Below are 19,564 nucleotides of genomic sequence, written 5' to 3'. Positions count from 1 at the left end.
CGACCATGATGTAATCCTTTGGTATATTTAAATGAAATTTAATCTGATGTTGGAGATTTAAATATGTTGAAATAAACAGATATTCTTGCTCCTTCTTAATCTTGCCTCTTCATTTTTTAAAAGAAAAGTGCCTTGGGAAACACTTGCACTACGCAAGCACATACATCATCTACACATACATATATATTATAGAGAGAGATTGTGGTTGTTATATCACTATTTATCTTTGTTACGTGTCTCAAAGCGTTGCCTCAGAGCGTGCAATATACTTCCTGGGATTTTCTGGTGTTTGTCGCGTAAAGCCTCCATTGCCCTTTTAGTCTGTTGGAGAGATGGAATGGCATGGGGTAGAGTGGGATGAGAAAAAGAAAGGGAAAAATGATATAATTTAGATTTATGTTTCAGGAATTATAGAGAGAACGTTGCGTTCTATGTCTAGCTCATTTCTCCTATAAGGAAAAGATACTCCATTCTATTGATCAGGTGCTATAGAAAGGTGCTCTAGGAGCTATGAATTTCTGCAAATAGGTTGAATCACTTTGTAACTCTAAACATTTCTACCTACTGCCATTCTTGAACAGAAATATGTTATTTTATTATAATTTCAAAGAAGGAATGGTGCGGAAGAGTGTTTTAGTATACTTGCCCAGAGAACTGAGAAAGCCACTTCCCTTTCTCCCACCCACTTTTCCATTTGTGTGTTTGTTTGTTTGTGTGTGTGTGTGTGTGTATGTGTGTGTGTGTATTTGTCTGCCTGCCTGCCTGTTTCAGAAATGGAGTGAAATGAGGAACCAAATTGTTTAAAAAACTTATACATTTTGGTGTGCTTAGGTAATCCTCTGTTTGACTAATGGGAGACCTTATATATTGATTTCAACTTGGTATAACTACATCTCTTGTGGCCAGTATCTCTATGACGTGTGTGTTCCTCTCCTTATTTTGTCAGAATTATTAACAGGATTGAATAACACTGGCCAGGATATCCTTTTGGACTATATGCTAGGTTTGAGATTGGAAGCACTGGTTTTCAATGGTTTCTCTCCTTCTTAAGCAGGCAATTACAACCTATTGGTGTGAATGACTGTGAGGTGCCCGGTGGCTTGACCTTTTCCCTCATTTTATTTAACTTATTCATGAAACACCTGGGAGAGTTCATTCAACAATCTGAGACGCCTCATATCATTAATGCGGTGATATTTACCAACATTAGAGGCTGAACAGGAGATATATTGAAGTCTTGACTGGTATTTGGATTTGTGAAGGACTAGAAGGAGCTAAGGGTTGAATCCCAGCAAGATAGAGTTCCTATTATACTGAAGCCATTTGATCACATGAAATTTCTGTCTACTGATCTTGACAAAGTTGCAGTCACCCAGAAAAAGTTGGTATGCAATTTGAGGTGCTGGGGTGCTGGAACAGGAATTTCAAATTGTGCCCTAAGCAGTCTTCAACAGGTAAGAAAACTGTACACATTCTTGGACTAGGTTTTCAGATAGTGACTCCTGCCTTTGTCATGTCTCAAAATGTTTTCATTTATTCTATGTCATTGAAGACAACCAAGAAGTTGCAGTTATTTGCAACTAAAGTTCTTAGGGCTTTAGTATGATAGTTATTTCATAGATGCTTTTATTTATTTATTTTTATTTTATTTTTTATTTATTTATTTATTTTATTTAAGCTTACAGTTAGCCATGTTGATTAATTTAAATAAGTGATGGATGAATGTAAGGATGGAGGGATAGATGGATGGCCTATAGTCTTACAATGACAGTTATGTACCAAACACTCAACTATACTTATGCACATCTAGGTAATGTATTTCAATAACTGCTTACAATCTGTTACTATAGAGTTATAATTTCATGAACAAAGTGTTAATTTGAATGTATATTTTTCTCTTACAATAGAATACACTTACTTTTTCAGCTAATTTTTCAGGAGTTATATCTGGATCGTATGGAATTGGTTTTCCAATATGGCTTATAAGTTTAACTGGAAATATTCCATATAATGGAAAGATATACCATCGAGTTTGCTCATATAACCATCTCATTGGTCCTGTGTACAAGATTTAGAAAATCTCAGAAACAATTTTAGCAAAGAGCAAAGTTTCATATTAGTCTTTGTTAGAAACCTATATTCAAAAAGTAGCAATTTTTACTAGCAGTATCAGAACTTTCTAATGTAAAGGTTTTCCACTGGAAAGAGAAGAGAATAAGCTATCATATTTGGGTGTTACAATTTGCAAAGTTTAGCTTAGATTTTTACAAAGTTTGAAAATTAGAGTTTAGAAAAGCAGACTAATCCAGACATGTAAACACACACACAGATCCCAGAAGACTGATACATCTATCAGGATGACAGATAAGCAGAGAGACAGACAGACAGAGTTTCCAGAATAAGCACAATGCATTTACAGTATATTCTGTAATTTCTGGCTCAGCCCTGTGTCCATAAAACCCCATGAAATTATGTCAATTATAGGAAATGTATTGAATCAGGTTTTCCAGCAAAGCTCTGAAGTTCAGTAGAACTCAGAATTAGATATTTTCATTTATTTCAAATTCATATATCTATATATTCATTCAGCATTTTGTTGAAGTAGATGAAAAGAGATTAGACAGTCTTTTATCATTCTAGAAGGAAACTCTTGTTCTTTAATCGATCTTCATTAAAAGAATGAAATGAACATATTCCCAAATTGATCGACATATTCCCAAATTGATCGACATTATATATTTTAAATATTTATAGCCCAGGTTTAGCTATTGCTGCTTGAGCTAGAGTATAACTGAAATTAAAAATGGCAGGAAAAGATGCAGATGCATAGATTTATAGCCTTAAAAGTAATAGCATTCCTGAGAATACATAAGGTTTTACTTACTTATATTTCCATATGTTATATATCCTTCTCTAATATTTTGTGTAAATACAGGGATGATTGGCTAGAAGAAATAAAAGAAACAAATAATGAGACTCATTTTAGTCACGGTACATGAAAGGAATGAAAGGTATTGTTTGGACATAAAATAGATCTTTGGGAACCTAATGTGGATAATATATGTCTTTGCATCTTTTGACTTCCTATCCCTTATTTGCTTTGGAGATTTTAATCACTCCAACAGCTGCATTATCCTACTAAATGTAGTTTGAACTCAGCTTTTGACGTGCTGAACTATCCTTCATTCTGTCTTTAGTGTTGAATTCTCATGCATCTAATCTTTGAAGATCTTGATTCAAAAAGTAACATTAAACCACAACTTTATTTTTCATGTTAAATCTTGGATTTACTAAACTCAGGATATGTCAAAGAAAGAGACAAGAGTTTAATGAAAACATTATGATTCTTTTTTGTTTGTGTGTTTATTATCCTATAAACCTTGCCCATATTTGTGAGAACTAGGAAGAACTAAACGTCCTTGAAGGAGCAAGGACTGTGTTGCAGGGGAGATTGAGTAGCAGATGGCGAATTGTGGCTGGTGAAGATTTTTCTGAAAAAAGAAGACATTATGAAATGCCCACATGCACTCCAGACAGTTGCTTCTTATGAATAGACCACGGGTCGGCAACCCGCGGCTCTGGAGCCGCATGCGGCTCTTTGAGCCGTCTCCTGCGGCTCCCAGCCGCCCGGTGCGCGCGCACCTCTCCAAATGGAGAATGGCACCGCCCGTTTGGAGAGGTGCGCGCGCACCTCTCCGAATGGGCGGAGGTGCGCACGCACCTCCCCAAACCTTTGGAGAGGTGCGCGCGCACCTCCACGCGAACGGGCAGCGGCGCCGCTTGTTGGGAAATTCAATAGACTGAGAGAATTGAAGTTTTTGTGTTTGGCTTATGAGCTAAGCTTGCTGAGATCCTAAAGATTCCAGTCAGGCTCACCACTACAATTTATCATATATGGAGACAAGGTTCTTAACCAATTCCAGATGTAATTTATTTACATCTGAAGAGAGGCTTCCTGAGCACAGAGTTCTATTTGATGACTTATTATATGGTTTGATACAAATGATTAAAGGAAGCAATGGTTTTAAAGAGTTTAAAAAAATTGGCAAAAGCTTGGTTGTATTTTAAGTGATCAGTTGTCAATGTTGAATGTGCTCACTGGGTATTTTCCACACCTTTCAGTTCTTTTGATTTTACTATTTTCTTTTCTTTTATTTTAAACAATTTTCTGTGTAAGTTTTTGTATTAGCTTTATCTGTTTAATATAATTTGTAATAAAAATAGTGGAATAAAGGTCACAGAGGCAGAAGAATTAAACAAAGTTCCAGAGAAGATAGTATTCCTCAACAAATTTAAGCTTCTACAAGGACAATTATTTATGTTAACAGTAAGAGAAATTGAAATAAAACTCAGTTATATAAAGCAAAAAAAATCAGTGTGTAAATAAACCATGGATATAGCTAGCATGTGAATTATAAAAATAAAAAACAGAAAATGATATTGCAATTAAAAAGAGAGATAATGAAAAATATCATCAAACAAAAAGAATTCCGTCAATATTATAATGATGTGATACCTTTCTAGAGAAAATAGAAAAATGTGTTAAGAAACAAAGAAAAGAATGTTTTTACATTGCATTTTATATGTTATTGATGACATCGTGTGGGGAAACCTGGTACAGCAAGTAAATTTCTTTTTTTTTGTTGTGAGAGCTGACTTGAATAACAGAGGTGTCCTTGACATTATTCTTAAAGATAAGTGTGGGAACACCTGGCACTGAAAACTCTTTTGGAGGTGGATAATCCTTGATTCTTATTAAAATAGCCTCCATGGAAGACTTAGCTGCAAATAATAACGAAATGGATGAATATATCCCACCACTTGACTATAAATTAATACTGGACATGATTTTGACAATGACAAAGCAAATTAAAGCCAAACTGCAAGAAAAATCTGACAACTCAAAGCCACCAAATCAAATTATGACTTTAAATGAGGAAAAGATAACCCAAAACCAAATAGAAGTGGAAACTAACACTAAAATAGATTTCAAAGAACAACAAAAGCTACCTATAGAAAACCTTAAAGTCCAAATTTAATGGCAACTACAAAACTTACAACTCAAAAAGCAACAGCATCTGAAGAAAGCAATGCTAAGAGTGAAGATTCTAAAGGCCTTCAAATACACTATATTGAGAATTCAACTAATCAAATGACAATCATAATACCAGCTACTACTTTCTTCCTAACCCAGATAGAATTGGAAGAACAAAAAGGCTTGACTGATCTAATGACAACTATATTACATCAATCATCAAAAAGTGAACTATTAAAGCAAAACTACAATGGCTACAAAGGGGACATTTTCCTTGCAAAATTGACATTTGGGTACGTTCCCTGGATTCAAATAAGGGCTATAGGAAGAAATTTGAGAATTTAAAGATGCCAAGTGGAAAGCCTGGTTGGCACAAAAGGAAGGCAAGAGTTAGATTTCAAAAACTGAATTTGTTTCTTTTTTAGGATTCCTAAAGATAGAGTATAAAAATACCTTTCGATGGATTAAGGGGAATCTCTAAAAATATTTATTTTTTATTTTTATTTTTATTACTTTTGATCTGTAAGGGAAAACAAAAGTAAGCTGTTAGAATATAATTTTGAACTATATTATAGAAATTGAAATGATATATCAAAAGATAGTATTTTAACAATTGATGTACGGTTAAGATGACTTATAGAAGATATTAGTTGTTACTTTTGAACTATATTATAGAATCTAGAATTTTATATATAAAAGACAGTATTTTAATAATTGTTGAATGGTTAAGATAAAAAAATATACTTCTAATAATTGGTGATTTGTTAAGATGAAAACTAGACTTTAATGGTAAAACATAAGAATGTTTTGTAACAAACAATGTAAGTTTTGTAGACAAGAGAATTATTCTTTATTGAAATAGGGAATTGTGGGTTACCCAAAAATTAAGCTTTCTTTTGTATACTATAGGCTATTCTAGAATATTTTATTGCAATTAGATAAAATTTAAAAACAGGATATTGATATGTATTAGTGAAAATATATTGAAAATTTTGTTAATTGACTAGGTACAACTAGAACTGTATTAACTTGATTATTTTGACTACGTGATAACTAAGGGAATCAGAGAGGGAATCCCTGTTAATGTAACCTGAACTATTTACAACTTATTTGTTATTTTGACTACCCAGCCACCATATTGCTTCACAAATACATGTATATGTAAATATTAAAAATCAATAAAACTTGTAAAAAAGTAATTAAGATATATATATATATATATAAGCTAAAAATTTATTGAGAAATGTAATAAACATGTTTTTACTTAGCTGATATAATAAGAAGTGTACTAGCTTAAATATGAGATAACAGACATTAAGAGAAAAAGAGGAAGTATTTGATGTTGAAACAAGGGATATTTTGGTTATTAAATTTAAGACATTTGGAAATTAGTAGGAAATAAGAATGTTATACTGTATTATTAATTAGACAATGTACAATGATGAGAAATAGAATATATTCAAATAGATAAGACGTGTATCCTGAATATTAGATTTTGGGATGAATTGTGATAAAGGGAACTTTGGTTACTTAAAACTTGGAAATTATAAATATTAAATGTTAAATTTAAATATTAATGGGAAACTAAAAATTGGGAAAAACTAATTAGGACATTGATTGTCTGTCTATAAAGACTGAATGTTAAAATAACTAGGATATGTATAAGCTAAAAATTATTGATACATGTAAGAATGTTATTTTTATTTAATTGATATAATAAGAATTGTATTAGTTTAAACATGAGACAGTAAATACTAAGGGGAAAAGAGAGGAAATATTTAATGTGGTAGTTTGAGACTTGTACTAAAGATACTTGTATGTCATTGAATTATTAACTCAGCCGCCATGCTGCTTTTTAAATACTTAAATGTAAAATTAGAAAATCAATAAAACATTAAAAAACATGAAGAATGGTTACAGAAACTGGGTATAGCTAGTCTAGAGAAAAAAAGGACTAGGGAAGACATGCTAGCAGTATTCCAGTATCTGAGGGGCGAACACAAAGAAGAAGAGATCAGCTTATTTTCCAAAGCACCATAAAGCAAGACAAGAAACAATGGATGGGAACTAATCAAAGAGAGAAGCAACTAAGCAGTTAAGGAGAAACTTTCTAATAGTGAGAACATTTAACCAATGGAACAGATTGCCTTCAGAAATTGTAGGTGCTTTATCACTGGAGGTTTTTAAGGAAAGACTGGACAGCCTCCTATCTGAAATGGTATAGGGCAGGGGTAGGCAACCTCGGCTCTTTTATGACTCATGGACTTCAACTCCCAGAATTCCTGAGTCAGCTAGGAATTCTGGGATTTGAAGTCCATGAGTCATGAAAGAGCCGAGGTTGCCTACCCTTGGAATAGGGTCTCCTGGTTGAGAAGAGGGTTGGACTAGAAGACCTCCAAGGTCTCTTTCAGCTTTATTCTGATTGAACCCTAGGGTGGCACATGTAATCCCGTGTTACATGAACTGCATTGGCTGCCAATCTGCTTACATATGGTTACCTTTAAAACTCATTATAGCTTTGGTCCAGGATATCTGTGGAACCATCTTTTCCCAAAGGAGGGGACTCCCGCCATTTGCTACAGGAGATAAGATCCACTGCCACTCTTTTAGCCTTTAGGAAAAGACTCAAAAATGGGCTGGTGCACTAACAGCGAAGGCACCCTACCTCTTCCTTTAAACCCATGCTTTCTTAGTTTGGCCTAGACATGGGTATTTGAATACAGAACTTTTTAACATTTATATTTTATCGTGTTCTACTAATCTAGATGAAATGTTAATATATATTGCTAGTCCATGTATGATATGCCATATACTAAATAAACAAATTTGTTTTAATTTTTGTCGGTTTTTATACTTATAATTGTTGGATATTTGTACAATTTATCTTATAGTAAGTTGCTCAGAGTTATCTTGTATCAAGTGACAAAAATAAATCTGATAATAAAAGTAATAATAATTTAAAGACTTTTTTTTAAAGCAGATGTTTTTACAATACCAGGCGTCTGCAACCTTGACAACTTTAAGACTTGTGGACTTCAGCTCCTGGAATTCTGTTGTCTTAAAGTTGTCAAGGTTGCAGACCCCTGCCCTATACTGACTATATTTTGGGAGAAAGTAGTAGGTTATATAAATATAATTGTGCAACAAAAGTTAACATTTTCATACAGTAATATGCTCTTGAACTACATTTCTAGGATTATGTGAAGGGGAGAAAGAAGATTTGCCTTTTCCTGGCCTGTCAAATCTGATTTGTGGTCGCTTGCAACTTCCTGTACATTTGCAGATAGCTTAAAGGTAAGTAGATGACATGAAAATGAAATACAGCATCTAAAAATTCATATTCCAATGTAAAAGACCACTAGGAAAAAAGATGTGATGGCTCACCACTTTTGCATCTATAGCTATATGAGCAAATCCTTTCCGGTTTCCCCATATTAGTTTATAGTAGTTATTTCCATAATTTTGCTCTCGTGCTCCTCCTGGTGCAATTCCCAGTAGGTGCCCTTGTTTCAAAATGTTTACACACTTTTCTCTTGTAGAATAAATAGAGTGATGGATAGTGAGGAATAGACGTATTCCTGCAAAAGCAGACATAAGAAATCATTCTGTTCTTGCTAGTAAAAGAAAACAGAATACACATATTTCCACCATGACATAAGTCTTTAAAGAACAAAAATTGGACTTCCCAAGTCAGTGAATCTAAGGTATATCATTCGAAAATAAAAGCCAAAGTTTTAATATTCTTTTTTACCTGGTATATAAAAAATAGCATGATCTATCACAGAATAGCAGAATCTTCCAGTGAGTCTATAAATCCTTTGAATAAAAAAATAATAGTCAATAGGTATAGCTCCATGGTAATAAACAAGGATCGCTGGTCCTTTGGGTAGATTTTCTAGTCCAGAAACCTCATAACCTGTTAATGGTAGAATAATGAAATGACTTCAGTAATGTTTCACAAGGGTCTCCTGTAGAAGAAAGGAAGTTCACGTAGAAAAATGACCTTTTTTCTTAGCTTTCTTGTGAAGGTAAACATTTTAAATCATATGTGATTTTTGGAACTACAAGCTGTCATATTAGGTAACAAAATCAATAAAAATTGTCTGAGTTCAGTGCTATTACCTTTGTGATCCAGCATATTTGTAATGTATTGGGATTTACTTGAACTGCTTTCACGTGTCTTTTGAATGCTGCTTAAGGTTGCTCAATTGGTGTGTCTGTATAACGGTCACTGACTTGCCAGACAAGCTATCTCCAAGAAGATCATTGGAGGATTTGGGGCGGGAATTGGTTCCTTTAAACCTATTGGCCACCTCCTAGTGGCCAACCGTATAAGTAGCTGCGCAGAAGCCTCTGTTTCAGTTCTGTTCCTGCTTGCCTCAATAAAGCAATGTTTCTGTTTGCAACCTCTTGCCTCACTTACTGCCTCCAAAGAACTCACTACACAACAATATTCCTTCTAATTTGTTAGAATTTTTTATAATTCACTTAGATTTATACCAATCAAAGTGACATAAAAGCTTATCTTTTATCTCAAACATCTCAACATTATCTTAGGAATTATGGACATTTAAAAATATTTTTAAAAGGTAATTTTGGTATTCTATTTACTTTTTCCAGAACTGTTAATAGATACATAATATGTGTTGTGGGAATGACCAGGATGTGTAAAACTAAGAGTTCTGTTTCTCTATTCTGTTCTCTTTTCCTTGTCTTTGTGTGTGTATGTGTGTCAAGGTTTTTGTGTATCCTCAAGGTAAATGTTAACTGCTAATTGTCTCTAATCAAAAGAGAAAAGAATTTTAAAATTCTGCTTAAAATAAGCCACCGAAAAGAAAATACCCTCATTCTGTTTGTCTGGCCAGCAAACAGGGTGAAGAGAATTTTGGGTTTTTTTGTTTTTATTTCTCTCTGTGTACTTGTAAGAACAGCCCAAAGTTGTCAGGAGGGAATGGTTTAAGTTCATCTACAGGAAAAGTTTCATTCTTCCTTTTCTATACATGTTGTAAATGGGTGTTATCTGTCTATCCTTTTCCTGAAACATGAGATGTGTCTACGTACAAGAGCCTCATGAGCTCAAGTCTGCTTGTGTAGGGAAATAACCTTCTTATTAAGTTTCTTTTCTTATGCTATCACTAATCAGTGAAACTACTATGGAACTAATCCTGGAACACATAAGCATTTATTTTAAATCTCTAATGTGATATTTTTATCTAAACTGTTCATTGGTAATGCTGGGCAAAATGCTGTCATGATGTTTAAAATTTTTTGAAAACAAATATAAAAGGTAGAGTCTCCTGCCCCTGGCAAATTGCACACCTTAAAATATTAGGCTTTTAAAAATATTTGGAGCTTTCAGTATTCTCAAGCTGACCAGCATTTTAAAGTTGCAAGTCCTCTTTAACATATTGCAAATGTTCAGTTTCAGAAGTGAGACTTTTCATTTTTGTTGTTGTTCTCTTACCAGAATCCAGCCTCTCTTTTGTCCTCATTTGTGCTGTCCCCATTTTGTCTGCTTATCTGTTTTTTTAACAACTGTAGTAATGTCTTTTCAAACTCTGCCTGCAAGCTACACCCCACCCCAATACTTATCAATTTCTTATCTTCTGTTCTTCGTGCCTTTGTCTGCCTCTCCTGAGAGAGTCCACCCAGAAAGGGGGGGAGGAGATCTTGTTCTAATGTCTTTCAGCCTGCACCCCTGCAAACCTTGGAAGCAGACCATACTGACCCAGACACTGCTTCCATTCATTTGAGCCATGGAATTGGGTTTTGATCCAGCCATCCACTAGAAAGTCACCATGCAACCAGAATGGAACAGATCTTCCCAAGTCCTACCATTTGTCCAGATCCCTGTGAAAGCTGCATAGGAAGGAAGGAGTCCTGGAGCCATTGGCCCCCACGTGAAGCCTCAGAAGACAACTGGAAAGACTATGGGGGAAGGGTGGAAACTCATTGTAAGATTTTCTTTCTTGCCTCATTTGTATTGTAATAAGCCATTTGAATGTATTTATGGAGGGATGGCATTGAGAAAGGTTGGCACAGCAAGTACTGAACACGTTGGACTTCTGTTTGGTAGGAGAGAAAATTTGTCCAGAATGCTTGTATTGCCTGTTTTTTATGGGTAGCTATGTGCACACATGCACACACTGAGTCTATCCCCTTCACCTACCTTCAGTAAAGCTCCAGGCTGGCTGTTGCCCTGTGGCATTTAAGCTTTGCATGCACAACTTCCTGCAAATTTCAAGGGGGAGGTAACCAGGCTCCCTCAGGTGATTTTCAATTCATATGCTTTCACTGAGGAGGCAGCAGGAAAGAGATCTCCAAACCCAAGCCTTGAATATGTTGCACTGGTGGACTCAGAGTGAGAATCCTAGGCCTCACTGTGTGCAATTTAAGAAAAAATAATAGACTGGCTTGCACACTGGCTAACCTCAATTGGACATCACAAATCTGGATGCACTGAACAAGAGCTAAGGCAAGCAACCCTTGAAAATGGGCAGCCAGTGCTTATGTACTGAGGAAAACATGGCTGTGAAGAATTTTGAGATGCATGTGCAGACCTGACTGGAAGCTCAAAGTGACATCCAACATTTGGAAATAATTGGCACAGAATATTGGGCACTATAAATTTCTTTTCCACGTAAAAGATCTTTTACCCTGACTTTAGACCTTCATGGTTGAAAGCCTCCCCCTTTTGGGAGCCACTGCAGGGATCTTTTTTTGCTGCCTCTATTAGTGTCTTCTCTTTTTTTGTATTAACAGTTTAAAACTTGTTTATCAAGTCTCCCTGACCAGATAATTTTTTAATCTTGTGCCAGTAAAAGTGTGTCACTCACACACTCTTATGGCACAAAGGGGGAATATTGTGGGAAGAATCCAGAGAAAGAAATATTTTTGGAAATATTAAAAAGGCAGAATATATTTCCCCAAAGGATTTTAAAGGCAGAACCCCCCACCAAGTCTCTCTGCCCCAAACAGAAACCAAATCTGCAGAAATGCAGATGTAGTAATCTTATCAGAAAGACTGGAGCCAGGAAGCTTGGATTAGAAAGAAAGATCCCTAGAATCAACAATCCCTCACACCAAAAATCCAACAGTCATCAGCCACAGCCACAGCCCCTGGGAAGCAGAATATGACTTTTGGGACATGATAGGATTAATCCACCACCATCAGAATACCAGAAAGGCACACTCAGACTCAGGTCAAAGTTCATGCCACAGGAACAACTCCAAACAAAAGCCCAAGAAGGTATAAAAACCCACTCCCTACTAAATGTGGTCAATTTTTCCAGAGCTATCTTTCTGTCTGGCTCTCCTTTTCAATAAATTAGAACTATTCTAAACAGTCTCCGTGTTGTTTATTCCCAGCTTGGACTGGACCCTGATGAAGATTTTTATTTCAACAAAGTGTGATGTCTATGTTGTGTCAGGCCAAACCATGACAAATTATGGATTAGCACAAAAAGTAAAGTTGATGTGTTTCTAAACAGACTAAAAACTTAGGTCTTTATAGCAATCCTTCATTTTCAATCAGAATTGGGCCCAGAATATCAGTTGTTTAGTGAAGCAGTTGTCAAGAAACACCATGTGACTGCTTTGCTCAATGACCACAATCCCACTCTCCAAGTTGTGATCATTAGGCAATTTCATGGGTTATTAACTAGAGTGGTAGGAAGAAAGCCTAATGCTCCTGAGAGTGATGGGACAGGGAGATGGAAAAGTCCTCCCAAACGCACCTGGAAGTTCTGGACTGGCTCCCTACCCCAAAGGGAAGAACATTAGCAAGAATGATGGTGTGTACTAGATTTTAAGATTATTCCTCCAGTGCACTGATGCACAGTGAACTACCAGAAAGCAACGGAAACACCGTTGTCTGGACTGTCACAGATCTGTTCTCTAAACAAGTTCATGTCATACCTAGCCAAAAAATTCCAACTGCAAAAGCATTAGCAAAACGTTTTGTACAGCATATTTACAGATTGCACGGGGCACCACTACGCATCATATCTGACAGAGGGATGCAATTTACCTCGGCATTAGGGAAGGAATTCTTATCCCTGTTAGGAACTACCCAAAGATTGACATCTAGTCATCATCCTCAAGGTAACAGGCAATGTGAGAGATCTAACACAGTACTTGAGCAATATTTAAGATGTTATGTAGATTTTCAGCAGAAAAATTGGACAGACCTACTGCCTTTCGCAGAAGTGGCATATAATAATGCAGTCAACTCCAGCACAGGTTACACTCCTTTTCAAGTAGCTACAGGCCAAAGCTTCAACCCCATACCTGAACTAACCCCAAAAGAACCGGTAATTCCAGAACTAAAGGAATGGATTGCTCAATTACAATACACCTGACCTATTGTCAGAAAAGCGTTAACAGATGCTAGACTAGCATACAAAACACAGGCAGACAGGAAAAGAGCCGATCCCACACCGTTCAAAGTGGTAGAGTTGGTATATCTGTCCACAAAATACCTTAAATCACTCCAACCCTGCAAAAAACTCGGACCAAAATATATTGGACCTTTTCCAATTAAAAGAATCATAAACCCAGTAACAGTTGAATTAGGACTACCTAAAAATCTTAGACAAATACACCCAATCTTTCACTGCAGCCTAATAAAGAGAGAATAACAATCTCCCCTACGAACAAAAATCCCACCGCCACCACCTCCCATCATGGTGGAAGGGGAACAACATTTTGAGGTGAAAGAAATTTTGGATTCCAGGAAACTTCATGGAATGACCCAATATTTAGTGGCTTGGAAACACCTCCCCTCCTCAGAAAACAAATGGGTCAGCAAGTGCCACATTAAAACACCAAAGCTGCTTAAGAGAATATCCGAACAAACATACAGAATATCCGAACAAACCGAGTTAACATTTATATATGTTTTTTTTTCTTTCCCTACAGATGGACATATCTTTCTTTTAAGGAGAGCGGGATGTCAGAATCCATTTATATCACATTCATAAATGTATGTTTAAAACATTATCCCCCCCATATGGATTCTGCCATCTCCCGAGGAAGGAGGAGCATATGTGGATTCAGCCTGCCTTAGGTTATTTCAAAGACCAAGGGAACCTTTTGAACTGGGGGGAACAAAAGGGAGGGTTAGAGAAGAAGGTATCTGGCTTGTGTTTTCTTTTAATTCTGGAGAGGAAGAAGGCAATAACCATAAAGATTCAAAGTTCCTTTTTTCCCCACGAAAGGTGTTAGGCATATGGTGTTAGCCTACAATGTTGGGTTGAAAATATATTAACCATGATATTATGTCTTTAAGAAGTTAATTGACCAATGGGTGTGTAAGTGTTCTCATGGCCATAAGAGGGAGCTAGTAACGTAGCTTCTCTCTCTCTCTGGATTCACTGCTCTCTACTATTACTGTTTTTGCTCTGTTACCTGAACTGTCTATTGACCTCTGGACCGGTAAGAAGACTTTGTATTTTGGATTGCTACTTGGACTGTTTATTTTTTGACTGTGCATTTTTGTTTTTACACCATCTTAAAGTAAAATACTTTTTGCTTTTACAACTCAGTGTACTCCTGTGTGTGACTCTTACTGCTCTCAGTACCCTTCCTTGTCTGTGCAACTCTTTGGTAGCACAAGGAGACCTCTGCACAACAAAATTCCTTATCACTGGTTATGGGCCCAGGCCTGTACTGAGAGTAAGTACACACAGTATTCCTAGCTGAGTTTGTGTTAGCTATTTGGTGTAAAATGGCACAAGAACAGTTGTCAGGCATCTCCTGGATAACCTGGTTGGATGGGACAAACTATGTTTCCTGGTCCACGAAATGCTGCTTGCTTTTGCGCAAGGAAGGACTATGGACTGTTGTAAATAACCCACCAGAAACTACTGCTTGGGATGCAAATAATGAAGAGGATGCAAAGAAGATAGACAACGTTAAACGAAACAATGAAAAAGCACTTTGCATTATTGGGCTAACACTGAATGACCAGCAGCTTGTCCATATTCGTGGTGAGGAGTCTGCTGCTAGGTGTTGGGGCGTTTTGCGAAGGCTTTATGTTCGAGACAGTGTGGGTGCACATATACACCTTACACGTAAGCTGTTTAGGGCTCGTCTGCAGAAGAATGGAGATATGCTGACCCATTTAAACTACATGAAGGCAACTTTTCAAGAGCTTCATGAAAAGGAGCTGATTTTTTTCAGAGTTGCAGCAGGTCTACATTATTCTGTCATCTTTGGATGAGAGTTATGATGAGTATTTTTCTTCTTTGGAAGTCCTGACCAGAGAGGAACTGACATTGACTAACATTACTGGGAGACTGCTTGAAGAGTCCAAAAGGAGGTGTGACAGAGACCAGCTGAGAGAGACACAGCCATGAGACGAGCAGCCATTTACCACTGCTTACAACATCAAGAAATGTTATTCTTGTGGGGCTAGAGGGCATATAGCCAAATTAACAGATAGACTGTGGGGGGAGGCAGCAAAATGTGCAAACCATATTCTAAATATAGTTTTTAATACTTCTACTGGTAAAATACCATACACAATATGGCATGGTAAAAAACCAAACCTTGATTACCTGCACACATTTGGCACCCCAGCTTGGGTCCACATTCCTGCACAACTCAGGTGTAAAGGCCAGCATAGGGCTAGGCAATTATACTTTGTAGGTTACGAAGCTAATCACAGATCCTATCGTTTCTGGGAACAAGTCACAACTAATGTATATAACAGTGCAAGTGCCAATTTCCTTGAGCACGTTGGTTGGGATAGGTTAGAGCAAGAAACTGTTAATACTGATCCTCTAATGTTTGAGGACTCCTCTGATAACGTAAATAGTAATGATAATACATCTCCTGTAAATATAAAAGATGAAGAGGAGATAGGGGAGATAAAAAATGAATCAGAGGAAGGAAAGGAGTCAGAAATTCAAAACCCTGTAATTCCTTGGCGTTCAACGCGCATCAGACGTCCACCTGATTGCTATGAAGCTAGTATAATATGTCAAGTTAGTTCAGTACCTTCTAACTATGATGAGATCAGGATGTATCCTGAAAAGGAACAGGCATCATGGAAAGCTGCAATGAACAGGGAGTTGAAGTCTTTTCAGGATCTTAAGGTCTATGAGAAAGCAAAACTGCCACCTGGTGAGCAAGCTATAGGTTGCAAATGGATATATAAAATAAAGAAGGCTGTAGATGGGACCGTAACCCATAAGGCACATTTGATTGCAGAAGGTTTTGCCCAAACTACTGAGGATTATGACAAGGTGTTTGCACCCAGTCTGAGGGCAACTACTTTAAGAGCAGCTTTAGTATGGGCGGCTAAAAACCAATATATGGTTAACCATGTAGATGTTGAAACTGCATACCTACATGCTCCATTGCAACATACTATTTATTTAAGAATACCACCAGGATTGACCAATGATAGAGACCATGATTATTGGGAATTAAAGAAAAGCCTCTATGGATTGAAGCAATCAGGCTATGAGTGGAATACATGTTTAGTTAATGAGTTGAGTGCAATAGGTTTTGTAGCCAGTAATGCTGATCCTTGTTTGTTTAGAAGAGAACACAACGGAGCATTATCTTTTCTTTTATTATTCACAGATGATATTGCAATAATAACAAAAACTGAGTTAGAAGCACAAACTATCATTTCAAGATTGCAGAATAAATTCACAATTAGAAATCTTGGAAAAATAAGCCACTATTTGGGGTTAGATATTGTGAAAACGAATAGGGGTTTTAAGGTGTCACAAGCCAGTAAAATATCTCAGTTATTAAAGAGATACAATATGGAAATGTGTAAACCAGCAAAAACTCCGATGGCTATGGATTTTAAGGACACTAATGTTGAGAGTCCTGTATTTGATAAGACTATGTACCAATCTTTGATAGGAAGTCTTATGTATCTGAGTAATTGGACTAGACCTGATATTTCTTACTGTGTAAACCAATTGGCTAGGTACAACAATAATCCAACTGTTAGACACTGGCAATCAGCTAAACGAGTATTAAGGTATTTGAAGCAGACTATTCACTACTCGTTATATTTAGAGCCAAATCGTGAGTTAATCCTCACTGCATATGCAGATGCGAGTTTTGCCTCTGATACAAGCACTCGTAAATCTACTTCAGGGTTGGCTATAATGTTGGGTGATTCTTTGATTGGATGGAAGTCCATTAGACAAAAACACATAAGCCTATCTACAATGGAGGCTGAATTTTCATGTCTATCAGTGTTATGTACAGAACTGCTAGTGTACAAACAATTATTGTTAGATATGGGTTTAAATGTAAATGATCCATTCATTGTATATGAGGACAATCAAGCTGCGATAAAGATGGCAAACAATGCTGCAGGAAGGACAAGATCCAAACATACTGATATTCGTTATTTAAATGTCAGACAATGTGTCAAAGATAAATTAATACAGCTAGAGTATTGTTCATCTGATGTAAATATTGCAGACCATTTTACGAAGGTACAAAGTGCTGTGAAACACACTGCTAATTGTGAAAAAATGTGCATAAGATTGTAAGGGTTATATATTATTCTACCCAAAGGGGAGAATGTTAGGCATATGGTGTTAGCCTACAATGTTGGGTTGAAAATATATTAACCATGATGTTATGTCTTTAAGAAGTTAATTGACCAATGGGTGTGTAAGTGTTCTCATGGCTATAAGAGGGAGCTAGTAACATAGCTTCTCTCTCTCTCTGAATTCACTGCTCTCTACTATTACTGTTTTTGCTCTGTTACCTGAACTGTCTATTGACCTCTGGACCGGTAAGAAGACTTTGTATTTTGGATTGCTACTTGGACTGTTTATTTTTTGACTGTGCATTTTTGTTTTTACACCATCTTAAAGTAAAATACTTTTTGCTTTTATAACTCAGTGTACTCCTGTGTGTGACTCTTACTGCTCTCAGTACCCTTCCTTGTCTGTGCAACTCTTTGGTAGCACAAGGAGACCTCTGCACAACAAAATTCCTTAACAAAAGGGATGACACGAAGTAGAAGGATGGGGGTCTGACCAAATGGGATTGAGGAAAGGGGGGTTGAACTGGGTACCCTTTATAAAATTTCAATTTGTAAAATAATACTAAGTCCTGTCTTGTATTCCCACAACCAAGCATGTCCTAGTAAAGATTCCTTTTGGACTAGAACTGACTCCAAGAGTTTTTGTCTTCCTAAGACGTGGATTGGGGTGGGTCCTGACAGGTTTTATATATACAGTTTTTTATTATTTTAAAAATATGCCTTCAATTATTCTGCTGAATAATGGATTAAGACAACTTCTTTATCCAGTTCTTCAGCCATAGAGATAAGGGAGTTCCTTGACTACAACCACTTTTACCAAAAAGAATTATACATAAGTTGACACTATGCATCCTCAGTTTTCCATTAACATTTTATTAGATTCAGATGTGGCTCCAAGATACACATGACTAATGATTATAGCTGGCCAAAAGAATGATGCCTATGATGCTAAGTTACTCAACCCTGCCTTCAAGAATGAATGAAGAAAGTCATACTTACTGTGCAGTATCTTTCCAAACCATTCAGTTACCAGTGCCAAAAATTGCTTTGGCTTGTCCCATTCTTGGCTATTGATATCTTCTGGCAGATTGCCAATTTTTTTCCATACAACAAGTATTGCATTGTGGACATATAATAGAAAGAATGCAACCACATAGGGATAATATAATATTATCAGAATCCCTATCAAAGTTAAGGGATATAACATAAAGTCTGCGTATTCTTTCAAAGTGCAAATTGACCAGATGGCAAATTCATTTTTTAAGGTACAATATATATTTTCCGCAGTCATGTTTGAAATCAGACTATATAAATAGAAATCCATTCACAAACAAATAATTTCTTCCTGGAAAAGACAAATAAAAACACACAAACATTCTTTACTATTATTATTAGTTGCAATATTGAGCTCTGAGAGGACAGCAGAATATCAGTATGGTATTGCATACATGGTAATGACACTTTCAAATAGCCTTATGGAGATGATAGGGCTCAGAGAGGGTAAACAAATAAAGGCTTAGTACAATCAATCAGACTATTGATCTTTGTAATGAAACATTACTGGCATTATTAGAGACTTAGGTTAGACTTATTTTTGAACCAACTAAAAAAGACAAGTTTTAATGACCAGCCAATGGTGCCAATATAGAAGGTGGTCCTTAACTTTAAAAACAATCTGTGGGTTATTGAGTACACAGGACAATTCTATACAACCTCTATTTAAAATCAGACATGGAATTTTTTTTCTTCCTGGCTAATGTCCATTCTCTCTCACCCCCACCTCATTTTTATTAGAAAGGAATCAATTGTAGATTCTTTGCAAGAAATTCACCTTCCTTTTTTCTCTGCTGGAACCTGGTCCAGAAATCTCCAAGCCTGCCATTCCTTTAACAATTCAATAAGGAGTACTTCATATATGCATTTAGGATTTTCACCAACACCATTCATAATGCAGAATAAGATTAAAAAAAACTGCTTGCCTCGCAATCTATCATTAAGGA

The 19,564-nt window shown here is 36.3% G+C and overlaps 1 protein-coding gene across 1 annotated transcript; it reads right to left on the bottom strand.

Annotated features, from left to right (window-relative positions):
• Positions 1-216: 216 nt before the first annotated feature.
• On the bottom strand, positions 217-18,888 carry LOC308665896 (DGAT1/2-independent enzyme synthesizing storage lipids-like; the record flags this gene model as incomplete). Its single annotated transcript, XM_081324240.1, has 6 exons — positions 217-321; positions 1,919-2,058; positions 2,885-2,945; positions 8,420-8,613; positions 8,787-8,951; positions 18,564-18,888. 6 exons carry the CDS (start codon positions 18,886-18,888, stop codon positions 217-219), a joined length of 990 nt encoding a protein of 329 aa, XP_081180366.1.
• Between the last annotated feature and the right edge of the window lie 676 nt (positions 18,889-19,564).

This window comes from Vipera berus, assembly GCF_964194415.1.
Source record: "Vipera berus genome assembly, chromosome: 3".
In the NCBI taxonomy this organism is placed as follows: Eukaryota; Metazoa; Chordata; class Lepidosauria; order Squamata; family Viperidae; genus Vipera; species Vipera berus.
This window is presented reverse-complemented; position numbering and strand designations above follow the sequence as displayed.